Here is a 23,032-nt window from a genome sequence, read left to right on the forward strand (position 1 = left end):
ATTGCACCACAGAACTGACTTGTAAATAGTCTAAATTCATTCATTTATTCATTTTCTTTTCGGCTTAGTCCCTTTATTTATCTAGGGTCACCACAGCTAATGAACCGCCAACTTATCCAGCACATGTTTTACGCAGTGGATGCAGTTCCAGCTGCAACCCATTACTGGCAAACATCCATACACACTTATTCACACTCATACACTACGGACAATTTAGCCTACCCAGTTCACCTGTACCACATGTCTTTGGACTTGTGGGGGGAAGAGGAGCACCTGGAGGAAACCCACACGAATGCGGGGAGAACATGCAAACTCCACACAGAAACGCCAACTGACCCAGCCAAGGCTCGTACCAGCAACCTTCCTGTTGACATTTTAGTCATTTGAAATAATATAATATATAGAGAAATAAGCCTGTAAAATAGCAGAAAATGTACTGGCAGTTTATTACAAGATTTTTGTAGCATATATACAACACCAACACAGACAATATAGCACTTTAAACTATTCATAAAAGTCAAACTTTTCATGGTTAAAGTTTTTGGAGAAGATCAAGATCCCATAATGCAATTAAAAAAAAAAACAGAAAATAAAAAATTAAATCATAATCACGATACGGAAAAATGATCATTTATGGATATTTTTACAGTGCAGTCATAAGTGTCTTTTAATTGAGATGTATCAATCATCTAAAAGCTAAATTAGTCTACATTAGAATATGGTTTGTTGTGATGGGTCAGTACTTATTAAAGATGCAAATACTGAAATCTGAAGATTAAAAATGTAAATATTGAGAAAATCAATTCAATTCAGCTTTATTTCCATAGCGCTTTTACAAAGTAGATTTTGTCAAAGCAGCTTCACATAGAAGATCATGGTAAATTGTAACAGTGTAGTTCAGTCTTCGGTGTTTAGGTTCAGTTTAGTTTAGCTCAGTTCAGTGTGGTTTAAAAGTCACTACAGAGAGTTCAAACACTGAAGAGTAAATCCATCGATGCACCGCTCTAGATCCTGAACCATGCAAGCCAGAGGCGACAGCAGCGAGGAAAAAACTTTACCAATTGGGAAAAGTGGAGAATTAAAATACCTTGAAAGAAACTTTACTCCATTTTGCATGACCATTTCTCCTCTGGCCAAACGTCTTGTGCAGAGCTCAAGTCTAGCTTCCGCAGGCTGGAAGATGGACCCTTAGCGAAGACTCGTCTGTCCCTGGGTCATCACCTTTAAAGAACTGCACATTACTAAACAACACTAGGACGTTTACACTAAAGAATTACACTAGATCTTTACTTGATACACCAATGATTTTCCTCATGAAATAAAAATCCATAATTTGAACAATGTATTTTTGACTATTGACACAAATAGACTTGTTTTCAGCTCCAGGTTGTCTCACACACACACACACACACACGCACACAGCCTCCAGAAATGTTTACATCCATAAAGCGATCGGGTATGCTGTGGCAGACCATAATTGCTCGCTTTTATAAAAAGCTCAATTGTTATTAATAAAATCTCTCTCCCTTTGTCTGTCGTGTGCGTCATCTGGAATGGCGTCACGTGGGAGTGAAAAGGCGACGCGCGCGCGCTCCATCCGTTACAAATGATTCGCGCCTCGAGAGGAGATACATCAAGAAAAAAACGGCAGTGTTTACCATTCACAGAAGTAATAACAGCGAAATATGGGGGATTTTCACTTTTCTTCGACGCGGACTGTTTGTTTAATTGGAGTGTTCAAACACCGGAGTCCGAAAACCGCGCTCTTTCTACCACTTAACGTTATTCCGGATTTATAGGCGAGAAGAGACTCTCGACAGGAGCATTGATTGATAATAAGAGCTACACACAAGACAACTTGTTTTGTTTTGAGGTGTTTCTTACCCGAGCACATTTTCGGTTTGGAGTTGTGAAGTTTGGAGATGGAGAGGATTCGCGCGCTCGGATGGAAGTTTTCTCTCCAAGCAAACACACCGAGGGAAACTCGTCGACTGGATAATGAAACTACAAAGAAACAGCTCTCAAATGAAATTATAATTGAAGATATTTTCCACTGTGGTGTGGAAATATGATGATGATGAGCGGGAGATCCGCTTGTGCGTAATGGACACATCACGTTAACACCAGGAGGAGGATCTCAAGGTACAGGTGTGTATTACTTGTCAATGACAAACATTATGAGTCTCAAAATCGAACAATATCTAAAATCAACATCTAATCTAATTTCTAAAACAAATAATATTTCAATTTAACGGTGTCCTGCTGAAAAAAAAACATGCTGGTATGTTTGATGCTGGTTTTGCTGGTTTCTATTCTGGTCTCTAATATAGAGACCAGCACTGAAACCAGCAAAACCAGCATCAAAACATACCAGCATATGCTGTGTTTTTATTTTATTTTATTTATTTAACAGGGTGATGATGATGTGCTTTACATTAAAAAACAAACAAACATTTAGTCATATTGCGCACAGAATCCCCGAGCATTTCTTCACCCCTGCCATTATTCTGATGTGTGTTGTTGTTGTTGTTTGCATATGAGTGGTTCTGTTATTGCGCATGTGCTTGTTAAAGGTTATAAGCTCTCCATGAGACCTAAACGAGCAATATTGAAGAGCATATGATCGATATGATTGTGCTGCAGAGGACTTTATTACTTCTGCCACCCACACGTACACACACACACACACACACACACACACATACACACACACACAGATCTGTGCTTATAAACAACAGATGATCGTGGGTAGTCATATATATTCATGCACGATTCTCCTCAACATAAAATTGCTCAATTGTTAATGTAAACAACTGTATTATATATGTCCCTGGGTCATATATATATATATATATATATATATATATATATATATATATATATATATATATATATATTGTATTAACCTTCTCGTTCTTCCTCATTCTCTTGGTGAGATGTTTTCTGTGGGATTTTGTTTAGTTGTCGTCATTTAGACGCTGTTAGTTACTCAGGGTGTTTGATGATACTATAAAGCAACTTAATAAACTTACTGTAATTTGCTACAGCAAAATACACTGTAAAAAATGCAGGGTTACACACAATTCCCTCATGTTGTCCAAACACAAATCGATTGAAATAACTTAATCATTTTAACAAATTTAAGTGGGTCGAACATAAAACCATTTAGCCACCGCCCCCCCCCCCCCCCCCCCCCATTTTTTTTAAATAATGGTGTTGTGTCAACTCATTTTAAATTAGTAGTTGGAACTAAGTATTTTTCTCTCAAAGTATAATTTAACTTTAGTTCAAACATCACAATTTAATTTATAATATTTATTATAATCAAGAAAAAAACTTTGTGTGGCTCAGTGGTTAGCACTGTAAACCTCACAGCAAGGTCACTGGTTCGAGTTCCGGCTGGGCCAGTTGACATTTCTGTGTGGAGTTTGCATGCTCTCCCTGTGTTGGCATGGGTTTCCTCTGTGTACTCCGGTTTTCCCCAATTACATGCGATATAGGTAATTTGGGCGAACTAAATTGTCCAGAGTGTATGACTGTGTGTGTGTGAAGTAGTGTTTATGGGTGTTTCCAAGTGCTGGAAGTGCATCCGCTGTGTAAAACATGCTGGAAAAGTAGGTGATTCATTCCTCTGTGGTGACTTCTGAAAATAGAGACTAAGCCAATGGAAAATGAATGAATGAAGAAAGATTTACATTCACAAAATTAACAACATTGTTGACTATAATATAGAGACACTAATTATTTTTTTTTATTTTTATTTTTTTTGGAACAATTTAGATTTTTTTCTTAATTATGGAAAAACTAAATTTTTAAATCTTATAACAATGTATAGTTTTGCTTTGGACCAACCTAAAATAAATACCATGATGTCATTTGTTACAGGGAAACTTATATATTTCCCTCAAACTATAGTTTTGACTTGGTTGAAACTGAAAAATGCTATTTAATAACAATCACAATATTTACTCTGCTCAAGGAAAAAATCATTCATTTGTTAATTTTCTTTCAACTTCGGTGCTTTAATAATCAGGGGTCGCCACAGCGGAATGAACCACCAACTTATCCAGCATATGTTTTTTGCCCTTCCAGCCGCAACCCAGCACTGAGAAACACCTATACACTCTTGCACTAACACTCATACATTATGGCCAATGTAGTTCATCCAGTTCCCCTAGAGAACACCCCCATGTGTTTGGACTGTGGGGTAAACCGGAGAACCCGGAGGAAACCCATGCCAACACAGGGAGAATATGCAAACTCCACACAGAAATGACAACTGGACTCGCACCAGCGACCTTCTTGCTGTGACATGCTAACCATTGAGCCACCGTGCTGCCAAAGAAAAAATACAAAGGTAAAATACATTTTACAGACCATGAATTAAGTTAATTACTTTGGTTCAACTTAAAATCCATGTAAAGTTGTATTTAAGGCTGAACTATGATAAATACATATAACATGTACACATATGCAGACCTGTAATAATACATACTGTATATTTTATTGTCAGTGATGAGGTAAAGTAGCTGCTGGTGCTTTCAGTATGGCTTTAAATGTGACGCAAAATGATAATAAACCTTACATTAGAAATACATCAATACTGAAGAGCAGTACGTTTTTTTCATGTGGTCACATGACATAAAGTTCATTCAGTCATTCATTCATTCATTCATTTATTCATTTTCTTTCCGGCTTAGTGCCTTTATTAATCAGGGCTCACCACAGTGGAATGAACCGCCAACTTATCCAGCATATGTTTTACGCAGGGGATGCCCTTCCAGCTGCAACCCATCACTAGGAAACACCTATACTGTAACCAGGGAATGTGACCTCAACAACAGAGGTGAGGATCCACATGCAGGTTTATTAGAATGGTCAGGCAAGCAATGGTCAATACAGGAGATGTATAAGAGCAATCCAGAGTCGTAGTCGTATTAGCAGGCAAGTGGTCAAGAGGCAGGCAGCAAACAGGATTAAATAAATAAACGAGGCAAGGATCAAAAAACACGGCAAAGCAAGACAAAGGAAAATGCGTTATAGTGTCACTTAACAGATAACAAGACTCAGCAATGAGTGTCTCAAAGTGAGCTGTATATGTGTGTGATCAATACTTGAGGAGTATCAGCTGTGTGTATGCAATCAGGATCTGGAACCAGTTGTGTGTGTGAAGCATGACTGGTTCTTGTAGTCCATTGACCAGCATATTTGTAGTCCTATGTGAGTGTGAATGTTTTTCAGGGATCTTTGGTGGTTAGATCGCTGATGATCAAGACATATGCACTCTCACACACATACACTATGGCCAATTTTATTTATCTATAGCGCATGTCTTTAAACTTTGGGGGAAACCGGAGCACCTGGAGGAAACCCATGCCAACATGGGGAGAACATGCAAACTCCACACAGAAATGCCAACTGACCCAGACGAGGCTAGAACCAGCAACCTTCTTGCTATGAGGCAACAGTGCTAACCACTGCGCCACCTTGACGCCCATGACATAAAATCTACTGGTTTAAAGTAAAATACTCCTTTGAGGAAAAACTAATGCTTTTAATTGTTTCCAGGTGGTTCTTTTTAGCATTAAGGCAAAATGAATAAAACAGGTTAAAATCAGAAAACATTTCTGTTTCACTTAATCCAATCTAAAAATGTACTTTGAATGAAAGACACAGTCGTTTCACTCTTTTCAGTGTAGAAAGCTCATTGTGAAGTTTCTCGCTGTCGTGCCTAGAAGCAGCCCTGAGAAAAAATGTTTCAGTACTGCAAGGCCAAAGCAGCGCCACTCAGCTTTTGTGATGTTCAATGTGAATTTGCTTTGCAGCTCAGTCATTTTGCACGACACTGGTGCTCTTAATTTCATCCTTTTTTGTGGCATGCGACTTTTGCAAGGTTTTATTTAGGCAGAAACCTGCTACAAACTGGTGAAATGTTAGAACTTTCTGCCCACGGAATTGTTTTCCATTTACAGTCTAATAGAAAAAAATAAAATACAATAGAATAGAGAGAGACGTGGTGGGGCAGTAGGTAGTGCTGTCGCATCACAGCAAGAAGGTCGCTGGTTCGAGCCTCAGCTGGGTCAGTTGGCATTCTGTGTGGAGTTTGCATGTTCTCCCCGCATTCACGTGGGTTTCCTCCGGGTGCTCTGGTTTCCCCCACAGTCCAAAGACTCCAAAACAGTCACCAAAACACCACAATTAGAATCAAAGCCTAAAAGGGTCAGTTTCAGAGAGTGAAACTTCACACACTGGAGACACCAGAGACCTATTTTACATCTTGTAAAAAGGTGCATAACAGGTCCCTGTTAAATGTGAAACACTTTCAATTGCACGAGCAACCGTTTTGCTTGGACTACTCTCAAATCCTGAATTTTGATATTGGACAATTATCCCACTACTGTTTTTTTCATCTGATTCTCAGTCGCAGAAGTCAGCGGGGGGCTTTTGGCCTGGTCTGTCAGCCGGTGAGTGTTAACATGTTTAGTTTTTCCTCAGTGAAGCACTTTTTCTGTCTGCCTTTATGTTTTGCACACACTCAAAAAAATGCTGGGCTATCAGAATCCAACATTAGCTGTGTTTCCATCAAATATATAAACTATAATTATGCATAAAATGATGTTTCATAAACAAACTTTGGGAGGATTTTTTAATAGGGCTATTTTATCATTGACAATCATTCTATCATCCAATCAGCATGCGACCAAACCCTGTAAATATTCAAGCATGTCCTATGTGTTGTTATATAGCATGTCCTGTGTCCTGTGTGTTGTTTGATAATTAATAACCACCTCAAGTGGAACTGTGTATCTGCGTCTCATATCAGAGTCTGCTACTGTCCACCAGAGGTCACATTTCAGTCATGGACGCATGCTTTGAGAGTCTTCCTGACTGAATGAATGAATACGCTGTTTTCCATCAAGGCAACTCGGGGTGCTGAAATATAATTGGTTTAACTGGCATTGGGCGTGTTAAAGAGACCAAAACAACGACAGACGTTCCGGCACGTAACGCACATGTTCAAAACAGAATATCTGACTTTTGCATTGTTTTTTAGATAAACAAAAATGTTCTCTTAGCATGTTTGTTAAATATCTGCAAACATATTATGGTATATGGAATTGTATTCACCGTTTTCTTCGCCAAAGAGCGGGCGCAGCCATTTGAATCTTTTTGGCTCGAGACTTCCGGTCTCATTCACTTCCATTCATTTTTAGACATTAAAAACTGCTCGTTTCGCTGTTTGATGTTGCAAACTGATATTTTCTTATTATAATATTCTACTTGGTCTGTATTGTCATGCAAACATTTCTTTGTAGAGCAAGTAGCTTTACCGTTTTCTGCCATTTATTATTCCTGGTCATTTCTCCCATAGGCGACTGAATCGGAAGTTCTAAAACAATCGCAAAAACAGGTGCACTTCCGCATTTTAGAATAAGGTCAATATTTTATATGTATACCTTTAGAAGAGTCAAAATCTTACTTAAAGCACCTGTAAAATGTCTCCATGATCTGCTTTTGAAGGAATATCGTAGTATCATGCACATTGTTTCCTGTTGCAATACTGGCGCCTCTGTCTCAGTATTAGCTATTGTACACCACAACATAAATTCAATTAAAATAGTAACTCAGTAAGATGTAAAACCAAGTCTAGGAGTCCCTAGCCTAGAGTGTGAATGTGAAGTTTCAGCACAAAACACCACACAAATCATGTTTGCTAACTCTCTGAAACTGACCCTTTTAGGTTTTGATCCTAATTGTGGTGTTTTGGTGACTGTCGCTTTAAATCCAACTTTTCAGATGAGGGCGGAGCTACAAATGACTGCCTCACCATTGCGGGAGATTAAAAACAGAACTAACGTCCTATGCTAATGAGGGAGAGATGGTCACTAGTGGGCGGGGCTTTCCCCCTCTGATGACACGTACAAATGGAGAATGCCAATCAAAGTGTTTCTGCAGACTGTTTTGATCAAGTCTAATTTAAAAAAAATACGATTAATAAATTTTGACCATATGAAGCTGGTTATATTCACACACTGCTGCCACACAACTGTATTCAAACCCCTTATAAATGTGATTTTTGCATAATAGGTCTGCTTTAAAAGATGGTTTCCATTTCCAGACTATAGCAGACAGCAGATGACTGCTGGCTATGATCTCTTAATGTGCGCTTTTGTTCTGGCGTTTGTTTACATAATCACCACCTCGTCTATCCTGAAGCTTCCTGAAATGTTTTATTTTCACAGCTTCGTTAGCTTTTAGTTGAACAGCATCTTTGTGTATGTACAGCGTTGCATTACCCGCCTTCTGGCACACATCAGCAGCCATTGTTGACTTTGCATGCTTTGTCCTTGAATTATAAATACTGCACTGCACTAAACACAGCTAAATACAGAGTCTTAGTGTTGATCGGTGTTTTATTCAGATGATCAAATTCTGACTTTTGAGGAAATATACTCTCCAGATTAATGTTTACCCAACAAATGACAATAAAAAAATAATAATAATTTAATAATAAATAATAATTAATTGACGTGCCTGTTTTGTGTGACACATTAAATATTACATTTTAAAATACTGAACTATTTTAAACATTTAATTAAATAATATTTTAATATTAATCTGTTAACATGTTAATATTAGGTTAACAAGCGGGGGTTGTCGGTTGGCAAAATCAACCGAAATGAGCATCCCTACCCTCCATCATTCCCTCTCTTTTGTCAGAGAGGATGTTCGGCCAAATCAAATGTTACAATGGGCCAACTTTGGCCTGTGGTCCAGACTTTGGGCATCTCTGCCGTAGACTTTTTTTGTCTAGCTGGGCTTGACAGATTCACCTCTGTGATCTCATTAGTCCTGTTGTGTTTACAATCAGCCTTAATTTTAGGCAGCACTTCCTCTGACAGATTAGTCAATCAAAAATGACCACCAGACCAAAGCTTTCCTCTTATGCCTGTAGCTGTTTCATCTGAGAGATATGTGGCCAAACAAAGAATATAATTACCTTTTTCAGCTTGAATACAAATATAAATATTTAACAGCATGGGCTGGAAAAATAAACAATCTACAGGCACAGGTGGCGAGTACTACTCTCAGCATGAAAGCCAATCTATTGTGCTACAGATGTTAATGGTTTAATAAAGAAAGGTACAAAAAGCAACCTAAGGTAAATCAGATATTTAGCAGGGTTTTTTTTCTGTTCTGAGTGAGACTCAAAGCACATTCCTGTCACCTGCTGCATCGTGTTAGATGTCTATATTTATGGTGTTAAATCTCAAACAGGTACAAAGTAGTGATGTAGTAGAATGAATCTTCAATATGACTCGGGAACAACAAGTCCTCTCAGGGAGTGATTCGTTTATTCGTGCGTGCGCACATTTGTGCAGGTGGTATCGTTCATTTCAAGTCTTTTGAGTTGTTCATCGCGGAAAGGCAGATGCCAATCATATGCGTTTAGAGCCGGAAAAATAATTGATCCGTTCACCTCTCGAGTCCTCTATCGGTTCTGAGTCATTCGTTCCTCACAGGCCAATCATATGCGCTTAGAGTCGGAAAAAAAAATTAACCATTCATCTCTCGAGTCCTCGGTTTGAGTCATTCTGTCACGTGATGAACGAACGAACGACTCAAGAACCACAAGATCGGCTCAGACTGTGTACATTGGTTTAGATTATATGTGACTGTCAGGGGAACGTGAACAAACCACTGACATTTAAAGACAACTATGCCTTTATAGACAAAAGAGCAGGTAAACATTGAATTATTATTTTCTCCTTCTTATAGTATTCCAATCATGACTTATTTGTTGTGTGATCAACCTTTTGGGCTAGTTGTAGATGTGTTTGGAAGCAATTCGTAACATTGTAATAATATTTTGGCAAATTGAAACAAAATAACGAAATGACTTTTTTAAAACAAAGATTCGTTCATCTTGAGACTCGAACGAGTCAGTAAAATGATCCAAACTTCCCATCACTAGTACAATGCTAAATAAGTGTGCCGTGAAGCAGATTCATTTTCAAATGTAAATGTTGTAAAATGAACAAAAGGGTGTTCGCTCAATTTTTTCACCTTTCTTTCACTTTCAGTTTTTACGGGTGAAAGTTGTAAAAATAAAAAGCTAGCATATGACAGCAGAGCAGGACAGAACCATCCAGGAGCATGACAGAAAAACACTGTTAAAGTCTATCTGTGGCATTTGTGTGTGGGAGCATGACATTGTGACCACAAGTGGGACAAAATATGATTTCATTTTTATCTTTTTTTTTTTTTTTTTTGTAGGAAACGGGAATCAATCTTATGGTTGCCAACAAATGCTGTCACTTGATGTTATTGAATAAAATTGAGCTATTGTGACGGCATGAATTGAATTAGGCTTGATGTCGCTGATTATGTTTTAAATGTGCATCAAAATGCTTTCATTCATTCATTCATTTTCTTTTCAGCTTAGTCCCTTTATTAATCTGGGGTCACCACAGCGGAATGAACCGCCAACTTATCCAGCATATATTTTACACAGCGTATGCCCTTCCAGCTGCAACCCATCTCTGGGAAACATCCATACACACTCATACACTACAGACAATTTAGCCTACCCAATTCACCTGTATGGCTTGTCTTTGGACTGTGGGGGAAACTGGAGCACCCGGAAAAAACCCACGGGAACACAGGGAGAACAGTATTACTCTTTAGAGTGATTGGACATTAAGCGTACTCCCATTAGTGTCTCTCCTAGACACACGACTCGGTTCCCTCCTTCGGGGAACGTGGGTTACCAGAACATTTTATATTGTGGCCATGTTTGTAGGACAATATAGGCAGTTTTGGGACCTTTTCACTGGATGGACCAAAATGTTTTTAGTAGCGACTTGAGTGAGATTCCAAGCCAGCCGATCCTATTACCAAACATGACAAATTCAAACATGCTTATCACCGGTTAGTCTGAGTGATTTGTTACTACCAGTATCATTGAATTAGTGACACAAGAAGACACCATGACATATGAAGAGTCAGCAGCAGTGCTTTGAGAAATAAATGAGTCTTCAGAAGTTTCTTGGAGAAAGGATTCGGGGAAAAGATTAAATGTTTTTTTGACCTGCCTTTCTGAGAATCTGCTATCTGCTTCACAAGTAATAGCACATTTGATTATTATTCATGTTAATCACTAATGTTACTCTATTATGATGCCTGTCAGACAACATGGTAGATAATATCAGCATTATGATTGGCAGCCGGGACTCGAACCAGCGACCCTCTTGCTGTGAGGTGACAGTGCTAACCACTGACCCACTGTTCTGGCCTAATTTCATTAATAACAGTCTTACAAAAATCTTAAATTTAGCTTGGTAAAACCTGCAGAAACCCTGGTTATGAGCAGGAGAGAGTTAATATGTCCTAGACTTGATGGAATCGTCCGTGTACTGTTTCTGTTGTGTCTGCATACTTGACTGGCCTTGGCTGCCAAAATCATGTCTTGTACATAAACAGTCATTCTTGGCTAACGCTTCAGTGTTTTATATATAGAATCAAACTTTCAGAGGATTGTTGAATCATTCATTTCAAACTAGGATTTACAGTTTCACATAGTAATCTGATATGTTGCCGTATATGCAAATTACATTTATGACACACAAGTTTATATTTAGATTGCACATATATAAAATGTCATATATGTAATATATTTAGAAAAAGCAAGGCAAGACAAGTGCAACAACAAAATACATCACTTTAATATTATACAGTACGTTTAATTTAAACAATTAAAAGCAAATTAGGCATCAAACAACATCGCAATCTTTGTAACGTTAAAAGTAATATACTCAAGTGTCCTCCAAGGCTTCAGTTCATGGCACCAGTTAAACACCATAGGGACGCTCTCCTGCTTTAGCCTATTTAACCCGGTGAACGGTAAAACACTGCAGTCCTCGGTAGCACACCCTCGTGTTGTCTGTAATAGTGTTGTCCCGGTACTGAAGTTTTAAAACGGCTAACATTGAAGCGCCGCTGAGCACGGATGACTCGACTGATCTTCAGGGCTGCTTCGCACTCTAATCTCCCGTGTATCTGTTATCGCACTCAGTTTACCGCTCTTATTATTGTTATAACCTTTATTTTACCAGGAAAGACAGTACACAAGTCACATGAGTCCAACAGACAACAAACAAAAAACTATTTACAGTTAACATGAATCACACTGACAACTATTCAAAACATCTACAAACCTGTGTTTTAACTTCTAAAACTTTTATAGTCTTTTTAAAAGCATGTAGTGAAATCAAGTCTTTGAACTGCAGCTGTAATAATAATAATAATAATAATAATAATAATAATAATTCCTGACATTTATATAGCGCTTTTCTAGGCACTCAAAGCGCTTTACACAATGGGGGGATCTCCTCATCCACCACCAGTGTGCAACATCCACCTGCGCCAGACCGCACACCACACACCAGCTAATTGGTGGAGAGGAGACAGTGATGAAGCCAATTGGAATACGGGGATGGTTGGGAGGCCATGATGGACAGAGGCCAGTGGGCAGATTTGGCCAGGATGCCGGGGTTAAACCCCTACTCTTTTCGAAGGACATCCTGGGATTTTTAACGACCACAGAGAGTCGGGACCTCGGTTTAACGTCTCATCCGAAAGACGGAAACTGTGTTTGCAGATTATTCCAAGCAAAAGGTGCTGCATACTTAAAAGCCTTTTTCCTATCTCAGTCCGCACTTTAGGGACAGAGAGTTATAAAATATCCTGTGAGTGAAGACCATAGTTAAGAACAGGCTTTTTACAAATGCAATTCTGGAGATATGATGGGAACTCAGTATAGATTTGTAAACAATATGAAAATGCTTGAGCCTACGAATGGACAAAGCAGACCAACCTACCCTAGTATACAGCACACAATGATGAGTAAGGGATTTAAAATTAGTTATAAATCTTAGTGCACCATGGTAAACAGTATCCAATGCATTCAGACATTGAGACGAAGCATGCATATAAATTACATCACCGTAGTCCAATGTCGAGATGAATGTTGCCTCAACTAGCTTCTTTTTAGCACCAAAAGAAAGGCAGTTCTTAATTCTAAACTAGAAGCCTAAAATCACTTTTAATTTTTTCACCAATTGCTGAATGTGAGTACTAAAAGAAAGTGTATCATCAATGAAAATTTTAAGATATTTGTACTGGGACACTAATTCAATCTCTGCACCATGAGTAGTAGTAACAGGACCTAGTTTTTGCTTGGCTTGTTTTGAATTTGAAAATAACATAAGTTTAGTTTTATTCTTCACCCAGTGCAAACACAGATACACAGAGACTGGAGCACGAAGCAGCCGTGAAGATGACGAGTCATCAAGCAGATCGCTCGGCTTCACGGCTCGACTGTGTTTGTGCTCAGTAAACAGCGGTGGGTGAACTGATGAACTTCTCGGCCAATCACAAGCATTTCTGTTGAGCACGTGAACACAATGGCAAATCAGCGCTGTTTTAGGAAAGCCATCAACAGTGCCTGAAATGTTAGCGGGAAATTGCCAGTTTTTCTTTTAATTCAGTATCGTGATAAGTGTAATATAGCAAAAGAATCAGTTCATTAACTCGAGTTTGATAAATGCCCTCTAAAACGTGTGTTTGGGAAAGAAAACCTTAGCTAACTAGTGCCATTTCCTTTAACTTGGCTGAAAATGAGCTCTGATATCCCTTTTTATTTTCACCATTCATTCAGAATGGACCTTCGGGTCACTCGGAGGGCGGTGGAAGAATACATTTGTGTCACTTCATCTTCGCTGATAAGATATACAGCCAAGTACACAACGTTCCTATGTAACTCCCAACGATACTTCCGGGTTTCTTCCCACCACAGCCTCGACTTCGCTTTTAATGTGAAATCAGTCTAAAGAGCTGAACGGTGCAGTGGCTTTACTTTATATCCAAAGAAAAGAAAGATCTCCAGAGATGCCTTTTCAAGTTGACAGAAATCTGTGTGATATTTCTCTCCAAGGTTATCATATCATCAGAATCTTACACCAGGCCTTGCCTAGATCCGTCGCAGCACTAACATAACCCCTTGTTTCTTCCTCTGTTTGCAGGCTTGTATTGCCATAGCAATGATTGCCACGGGAGGGGTGATCACAGGCCTTGCAGCATTGAAAAGGCAAGACTCCACACGCTCTCAGTATCATCTGTCAGCCCAGAGCCCCGGCCCGGCACCTGAGAAGAAAACCACCAAGCGGAAGCCTCGAGCGGACGTGGTGGTGGTGAGAGGGAAGATCCGGCTGTACTCCGCCTCAGGGTTCTTCCTGGTTTTAGGAGTGCTGATCCTCATGGCGGGAATCGCAATGGCAGTTCTGGGATACTGGCCTCACAAGGACCAGCCGAAGGCTCCGGAAACCAAGATGTCCGCAAACAACACGCAGAGCTTCGGCCGAGAGCAGGCCGGATCCATCGCACAGTTCCTGGAGCAGCACATGCATTCGGAGAAGATGAAGATGTTGGGTCCCTTTACAATGGGAATCGGGATTTTTATCTTCATCTGTGCTAATGCGATCCTTCATGAGAACCGGGATCGAGAGACCAAGGTCATCCACATGAGAGACATGTACTCGACCGTTATAGACATACACAGCTTGCGGATTAAGGAGCAGAAGTGTACTAATGGAGCATGTATGGGACCCTACGGGGGGGACACTGAGATCCGTACCTTTGGACTGGACAGCCAGTTTGCCTCTCGGCTCGCAGCAAACACACTGATGTCTTTCTCGGGTCTGGATGGAGATGTGCGGTTCTCCCACAGGACTAGTTCTGCAGATGATGATGATGGTTTAATGAGCGAGGCTAGAGGTGGATTTTGTTTGCTGTCGCCCACCTATAAGGACCGCTCTGAATGTATATTCGGGTTCCAGGATGATGGTCGGTGGGAGGACAGGCGAGGAGCTCTTAAAAAATGCCAAACGCGCTCCATTGTTTCCTCCTCCATCAGTGCGTTCACACTGCCTGTCATTAAACTCAACAACTGTGTCATCGATGAACCAGACATCGACAGCATAACTGAGGATTTAGAGCAGAGCAGGGTGCACTCCAGACCTCCGTCAATGGAGTCGCTGACAGTCCCGGTTCCAGACATCGCCAAAGCCTTCAAACCTCCAGGCGTCCAGCTTCTGCGGAGCAACTCAGCCACTGAATCCGCCAGCTCCACATCTTCCCGCTCATCCCTCTCTCCGGGATCCACCAGCGGGAGATTCCTGTCTCCGGGAGCTGCACGTAAAGACTTCGGCTCCAATAACTCCATCCACATGCTGTCCGCCCACTCCAAATCCCTGGACCTGGAAAGAGGACCCACAAAGCTGACCGTCCAGCCTGAGCAACGGAAACACCCCAGCTGGCCCAGATTGGACCGCAGTAATAGTAAAGGATACACCAGGCTGGAGAACAAAGAGGACCCTATGGACAGGTTAATAGTGCCCCCGGTGGACGTGAAGAAGGACTACACTAAAAAGGAGAAACTACTTATGATATCAAGGTCGCACAATAACTTGAGCTTCGAGCACGACGAGTTCATGAGCAGCGGTCTGAAGAGGGGCACCTCGGAGACCAGGTTTTAAAACTGAGCCAAATCCCTCCCAATCCAACGGCATTACAGGAGACTCGGAGTGTTTATAAGACTGTCATGAAAGCTTTATAAACATAGTTATTAAAGGTGCAGTAGGTGATCTGCCAGAATGCTATGGTTAACATAATAGCTTAAAAATTGACATCACTCCCCAGAGCCATGCCTTTTAAAGTCATAAACGCACACTAAATAGATGACTAACTGATGACGATAGACTACATCATGCGATTCACTAGTTTGAAAACTCCATGGAGACACACACTTTGTCCAGCGTAGTTGTTGACAGGCCAGCGGGTGCAGGAATTAAGGCAGTTGGTTTTATATCCGCACATTCAGACTTTCTTCTCAAAAATATGATTTCAGAAAAAAAGTCTTGTTTGCAAGTTCTAAATAGTGAAATCATGTCATCAGCCATTGACTATAAATATTCAAAGTATGGTTAGATTGGGAGCACGTCACAGGCTGTGACGCGCTCCCGATGTTTATACCGCTACTCTGAATATTCGCTCTGAAATAGCATGTAAATGTGGCTTAGTAATAAGTAGGCCCAACCAGAATCTGCGCACGCAGAATTCCGCAGATTTTTAGCCCATCATTAATTCTGTTTATTTACTTGAGTAAATTTGTGTAAATCTATATTATCCAGTTTTTTTAATTAATTTCAGTAAAATTGTTAACTAATGTGAAAATGTTCGTCTGATTTATGTACAATGCAGTTTTTAAAGTAATATTTTCTGTCTTTTACTAGATATATTAAATGACAAACTTGCTTTATTTACATATATATAAGTGAATCTAATTGAATTTTGCATTTTAAACATTAAATAAAAGTTAAAAAAAGATTATTTTTTATTTCATATATTAAGGTTTTAGTTAGGATACTCCCAAAATAATTCGGCAGAAATCCGCAGACTTTTACCAAAATTCTCTGCAGAAATAGCAAAAAACGTCCGCAGATTCCGTCTGGCCCTAGTAATAAGTGTAATTCCTGCACACCACCGGCCAACCACTAACAACATTTCTAACAAGCGAATGACATGAACTAGTGGGTTGTCTGCTGTCATGCCGCGGCGCGCAAGTTCGTGATTTCAGGAGGCGTGGCTTTAAAACCTCCCCTGTAGTCCAAAGCTAATATGCTACCCGGTCAGCATTTTGGCAGATCATCTACTGCATTATCAATATTTCTTGACCTCTTTTGCAGTGATACAAATTAAGTTTTGCATTAAAATGTCGTTAAATATTAATGATGGGTTTATAAAATAGTTTGACATAGAAATTCATTCATTCATTTTCTTTTCAGCTTAGTCCATTTATTAATCTGGGGCCGCCAACTTATCCAGCATATGTTTTTACGCAGTGGATGCCCTTTTAGCTGCAACCCATCACTAAGAAACCTCCATACACTCTCATTCACACACATACACTGCGGTAAATTTTAGCATACCCAATTTTCCATACCACAAACCGGAGCACCCGGAGGAAATCTACACCAACACGGGGAGAACATGCAAACTCGCTGAGGCGCCAACCAGCGACCTTCTTGATGTAAGGCGAACGTGCTACCCTGTGCGCTAGGAAGGGTGGAAGGGCATCCGCTGTGTAAAACATGTGCTGGATAAGTTGGCGGTTCATTCCACTGTGGCGATCCCAGATTAATAAAGGGACTAAGCCGAAAATAAAATGAATGAATTAAAATTGATCAGATAAATATTCATAGCACAATTATAATGATCTCATGACAGTCATGTTTATGACAGATTTATGACAAGTTACATTGTCTTGGTATCGTCAAGTTGTTATGACAAAAATATTTCAAACAATATCATCTTTGGTGTCAAAACAATGTCATCTGTCATTTAAAATGACACAACTGACACCTAATGATCTAATAAAATTATATTCATATTCATGAGGTGATTATAAAGGGTTAATGACTGTCTTATGAACACCGCTTCAGTTAAAGTGTTACCCACAGTTCTTGGTTCAAACAGTTGTGTTGCTTATTTATTTTCTGTCGCTGAGTTTCAGAATGAATTTAAAATACACAAAATAAGTCGGAATCACCATAAAAAAAGTTAATTGTTGGTGTAACTTAATTTAATGGCACATTACCCCTCAATCAAATCAGGCTTTTTTAACACATTGTAGACAAATAGGACCCAATAGCAAAATTCACATTGAACCAATGATGTCAAATCACTTTCATTTAAATAACCTTTTTATGTAATTAAACACAGTTTACACACATTTTACTCCCGTGGAGCTAATTAATCACAATCACTTCATTTGGAAAAACATAATTTTTTGCTATATACTACAATTTAAACTTAACAACATTAATGGAGACCTATTATGCCTCTTTTTACAAGATGTCAAATAAGTTTCCGAGCAGCAGATTCAAAACAGGACTAACGTTATCTGTGTAAAAAAGTGTAATCAGTCTATGGAGACTCCTGCCGCTGTTCATTTGTGCTTCATCTAAAACTCCACATCTATAATCCTCTTAGTCTATGCTGACATTATCTGCAGCAGCTCAAACACTCTAATGGCTAATAGACAGACGGCTGCTTCTCACTTAAGGCTGTTTTTGCTAATGAGGGAGAGATGGTCACTAGTGGGCGGGGCTTTCCCCCTCTGATGACATCATACAAAGGCAGAATGTCAATCAAAGTGTTTCTGCAAACTGTTTTTAATCAAGCGTGATTATAACAAGCAGAAATAATTATTTTTTACCATTAGAGGCTGCTTATATTCACACACTGCTAACACAAAACTGTGTTTAAACTCCTTATAAAAGTGATTTTTTGCATAATAGGTGCTCTTTAATGATTATTATGGTTTTATATTAAACATATGGACTGGATAAGTAAAAAGAGACTGATCTCAGAGCTGCCGTTAACACAGTTATGGCTCACTGAGAGAAAAAAGCAAACATTAAAGGTGCAATAGGAGATCTTGGAAAATGCTAATGTTAGCCTGATAGCACTGAAAGCTTACATGCTACACTTCAAATTGGATCAGGATGAGACGAGACTTTCAACCTGCATAATTATAATTGTTTCTCAAGACAAATCACTTATTGCACCTTTAATGTTAATAAAACTGCCGAACTGTACCACTCAGTGGAAACGGCCCATTAGAGTACACAGTTATGAGGACAATCACAGCCATAACTTTATTCGATTGCAGCCCCATATAGACGTACAATATATTTGAAAAAAACTGACATGTTTGAACATATATGAAGCCTGCAGATACATTGTTATTGGCAACCCAAGCTCATTCTGGAAACGTAGCCCCGCGGACGTTTCTGGAGACTGCGATTTACGTGGCTGGAGGAACGTAAAGGCCGCGTTTAGTTTTTTTTCGAGCGAACTCTGTGGGCTGGAGTGGAGGGCTTTCCCGATGCAATCAGTTTGTCCACTTAGCTCACAGCGTTGCGTCGGCGGAGCGGAGGCCCCGGAGGAGGAGCCGGCCGCAGTGGACGACGACCGGGATCGAGTCAGGGGAACAGCAGGTTCCAGAAATCAGGTAAGACGAAAAACGGTATCCAAAAAATAAGGGCGAGAACGCAGCGGGATCTGAAAACGCGGTCGAAATCGAAGATGAGGGCTTTTGCTTTTTTTTTTTTTTTTTTCTGGACGGCTTTTGCGAACCGTCGCTCGGGTTTAGGGAAGGAGGAGGAAGAGGAGGTCGGCTGAGTCGGCTGAGTCGGCCGATCCGGTGGCTTTTCACGCGAAAACGGCCTGGGCGCGAACGGAGCGCCCTCCCAAGACGCGAAAAAGCGCGCACAGCAGCCTCTGGCGGATCCACGAAAACAAAAAACGCTTGAATACGTACCTCCCGGGACGTAAATCGCGGTCCGATCGCGGGCTACGTTCCCACAATGAGCCCGGGTTGGTTATTGGTAAACCCAGCCCAGGTAGTTACACCAACACAATTCATTCATGTTGTCCCAACTCAAATTGATTATTTTTTTTATTTCCAGATTCTGCTGGTTGCATTTCCTGAATTACCATGCTTAAGCAAATCTTAATCATTAGTTTTGGTTCAATTCAGAATTTCCCCAACCATTGCCGAGCCCTGGGAATCAGAGTGAGCGCTCCAGCTTGGCCCCACCCTGATCTACTCAAATTGTTTGTGCTAACTTAATTTGTTTTCCCAAGCTGAAGTTGATTGAAGTTAGAGCAAATAAATAATTGTGTTGTTTTAGCTCAAGTAGTTTCAACAAGCAGTATAAATCTTTTTTTCCCTTTTTTTTTCGGAGTCGCAATGGTAAAATAAACCTGGATGCAGTGAACAATTCCGCGAATAGCAGGTTAGTGAAACTTGTTCAAGTGTGTTTGTATTGTTTTGTAACATTCAGACAATCTATTGTCTGTTTGAGTTCAGTGTGTGTGTTGTACCAGCACTGCTAGTTAAATAATTTATGGTTTAAAATGCGCGCACACACAAACACAGTCTAATATTTTTGAAGAGAACGTCTATGTATAATTTATCTGTTTCTCAGAATAAACACAACCTTTCCAGATAACGCTCTTCTGTTTCACGGTCATTCCTTAAATCGTTGCGCTGTTTAGTCCAGAGTACGGCTGTGCAATATATCGTTAAGTATCGATATTGCAATGTGTGTATTTGCAATATTCACATCGCAGGTTCTACAGTGTTGAGTCTATATTATAGTCGACCGGAAACCACAGTTCAGAATACAGGAGTTTTGCGGCTTCACTGCAGAGTTAACCCAAAATAGAGTGAAAGCTTATTGTTTGCATGTAATTTGGAGGATTATAAAAGTATTCAGGCATGAGAAACTAGTAACTTTTAACTCTGTTTAATTTTATTGATTTATTTATACAAGATTATTCAGTATTATTTTACACTTCATTACTCAGTTACTCTACCTGAATACTGTTTGACTCCTCAGAAAACTGTAAAGCACTTTTTATTTAATTAGTATTTTATAGTATATACAGTTAAGGTCAGAATTATTCGCCCCCTTTGATTTTTTTACCTTTTTTAAAAATGTCCTAAAAGATGTTTAACAGAGCAAGGAAATTTTCACAGTATGTCTGATAATATTTTTTCCTTTGTAGAAAGTCTTATTTGTTTTATTTCGGCCAGAATAAAAGCAGTTATTAATTTTTTTAACATCATTTTAAGATCAAAATAAGTAGCCTTTTTAAGCTATCCCCCCCCCCCCCCCCCCCCCGACTCCCTACAGAACAAACCATTGTTATGCAATAACTTGCCTATTTACCCTAACCTGCCTAGTTAACCTAATTACCCTAGTTAAGCCTTTAAATGCCACTTTAAGCTGAATACTAGTGTCTTGAAAAATATCTAGTCAAATATTATTGACTGTCATCATGACAAAGATAAAATAGATCAGTTATTAGAGATGAGTTATTAACACTATTATGTTTAGAAATGTGTTGAAGAAATCTCTGTTAAACAGAAAAAATAAACGGGGGCAAATAATTCAGGAGGGCTAATAATTCTGACTTCAACTGTATATATGCATGTGTGTGCATGCGTGTGTGTAATAATATACTATGAAAAAATGTTTAAATAGATTTTAAGCAAAAAAAATAAGTAGCCATTTGCTAAACATTATGATGCATAATTATACCTGAAGCCAATTGTTTTTTGATTTATAAAAAGACCTTGTACTTAAAAGGTTGCACATTTTAGAATTTTATAGTCGAGACTACATTTATGAAAATGACCTATTAATTATGTTTTTAAGCGCACTACACTTGAAATCTTTAAGTTTATGCATTTTCATGGTATATAAGTTAAATGAACTTATATTTTTAAGTGATAGAACCAAAATGCCAAATTTATGTTCAGTCAACTTTACTAATTAAGTAAAGACAACATTAGGATTTACAGTGTGGAAGTTCAGACTTGAAAGAAAGTAGTCCCGAGGACGTGAGGAAACAAGTCCGAACTTTGCGCACTTGGTATTGAGAAACAGCCAATGTCCTTCATGACAATCATGTTTATGACAGATTTATGACAAGTTGTCTTGGTAATGTCATGTTGTCATAACAAAAACATCTCAATGCCATTGTATTTAAAATGTCATAACTGAACGAATTACACGTAATAACAGTTATCATAAGCATCCATAAAATATTCATGACGTCGGGTTTATAAAGGCTTAATAACAGTCTTATGAACACCCCTTCCAGTGGTGTTTATTTTTCAATTATTTTTCTGAAAACAAGATAATACTTTAGCTTGTCTAAAAAGATGCTTCTTGATTTAGGAATTTTCAGATATTTGGACTAGAAACAAGTAAATTATCATTTTTATTATATTTCCAGTGTGTCTCATTAAGGTGCTGTCTTACGAAACCAGCTGTGACTAGGGTTACGGAGCCTTACCATAGCAACAGAAGAACCCCTGCCGGTCAGCAGAGTGACATCACAATGCAAACATCAGGAGCAAATCTGGACAGACAAGCTTCGTTACCTTGGAAACGTCTCATTTCATAACACTGCTTCTCAGGGGCAATCCAGTGTTTGTAGTCAAATATGCAGCGCTCAGCATAAACGAGTACAGCCCCTGTTGAAAATGAATATTTGTATCCATTTCTCAGTGAATATAGATGATGTATGTTGGTGCATTAAACAAAGCAGTTTTATTAAACACTTATATTTTTAAAGTAATTATGCATACTTAAATATAATTTCTACAGACTCATTTCACTAGTCGGATATGCTGTTTTTTTTTCTAGGGCTGTCAATTGATTTAAAAAATTAACTAATCACTTTTTTTGCAATTAATCATGAATAATCGTGAAAAGCAATATTAATTACAGAAATGTTAGTGCATAATAATGCCATTTGAATTTCAAAACAATCAATGCCAATAACAAACAAACATGATTTCCATGTTGGATTCTAATTGGACGACCAAAAAAAAAAAAATCCAAAATACAGGCATCACAGATATGAAAAATTATGATAATAAAGTATTAAATACAAACAATTGCACTCATTGTTAAGTTGTATTGCGAGTTGATAACATTAATTATAAAGTAGAAACAATTTGGCTTAGTCCTCCTTTACATTCAGCGAGTTACTAAGACAGTCCAGTCTGTTGGCATTATCAGGGGACAATGTGGACCTTTTCTTTTGAATGATGTGAGCTGAGAGTGAGAACAGTCTCTCAAGCAGAATCACTGAATCAGCGTTTGAATTTCGGTGCCTAATTCTGGTGCCACTGGTGCTGCGACAAGGACGTAAGAAGCATCAAGGGGTGCATCAAAGTAGGTACGCATTGTCACACCAAAGACTATAGACTTCTTACATGGACTTTGGTCACACCATCTCATTCATTCATTTATTTTCCTATCGTAGTGGTTCTCAAACTGTGGTACGTGTACCACTAGTGGTGCGCGAGCTTCCTTCTAGTGGTACG

The 23,032-nt window shown here is 39.1% G+C and overlaps 1 protein-coding gene across 7 annotated transcripts; it reads left to right on the forward strand.

Annotated features, from left to right (window-relative positions):
- Positions 1-1,602: 1,602 nt before the first annotated feature.
- Positions 1,603-20,134, forward strand: tmem200a (transmembrane protein 200A). Of its 7 annotated transcripts, XM_021468424.2 has the most exons (4): positions 1,603-2,148; positions 4,770-4,846; positions 6,422-6,464; positions 14,085-20,134. In XM_021468424.2, exon 4 carries the CDS (start codon positions 14,103-14,105, stop codon positions 15,594-15,596), a length of 1,494 nt encoding a protein of 497 aa, XP_021324099.1. In that variant the 5' UTR covers positions 1,603-2,148; positions 4,770-4,846; positions 6,422-6,464; positions 14,085-14,102; the 3' UTR covers positions 15,597-20,134. The 7 variants fall into 7 exon arrangements, with proteins under 7 accessions (XP_021324099.1, XP_073788645.1, XP_009292791.1 ...); XM_073932544.1 differs by lacking the exon at positions 6,422-6,464 and having other exon boundaries at positions 4,701-4,846; XM_009294516.4 differs by lacking the exon at positions 6,422-6,464.
- Positions 20,135-23,032: the final 2,898 nt, after the last annotated feature.

Source organism: Danio rerio, chromosome 20 (genome assembly GCF_049306965.1).
Source record: "Danio rerio strain Tuebingen ecotype United States chromosome 20, GRCz12tu, whole genome shotgun sequence".
Classification (NCBI taxonomy): Eukaryota; Metazoa; Chordata; class Actinopteri; order Cypriniformes; family Danionidae; genus Danio; species Danio rerio.

What these genes read in the sequence shown, in the direction of transcription:
- tmem200a (XM_073932544.1), top strand. Translation starts at nt 14,103, where the DNA reads ATGATTGCCACGGGAGGGGTGATCACAGGCCTTGCAGCATTGAAAAGG.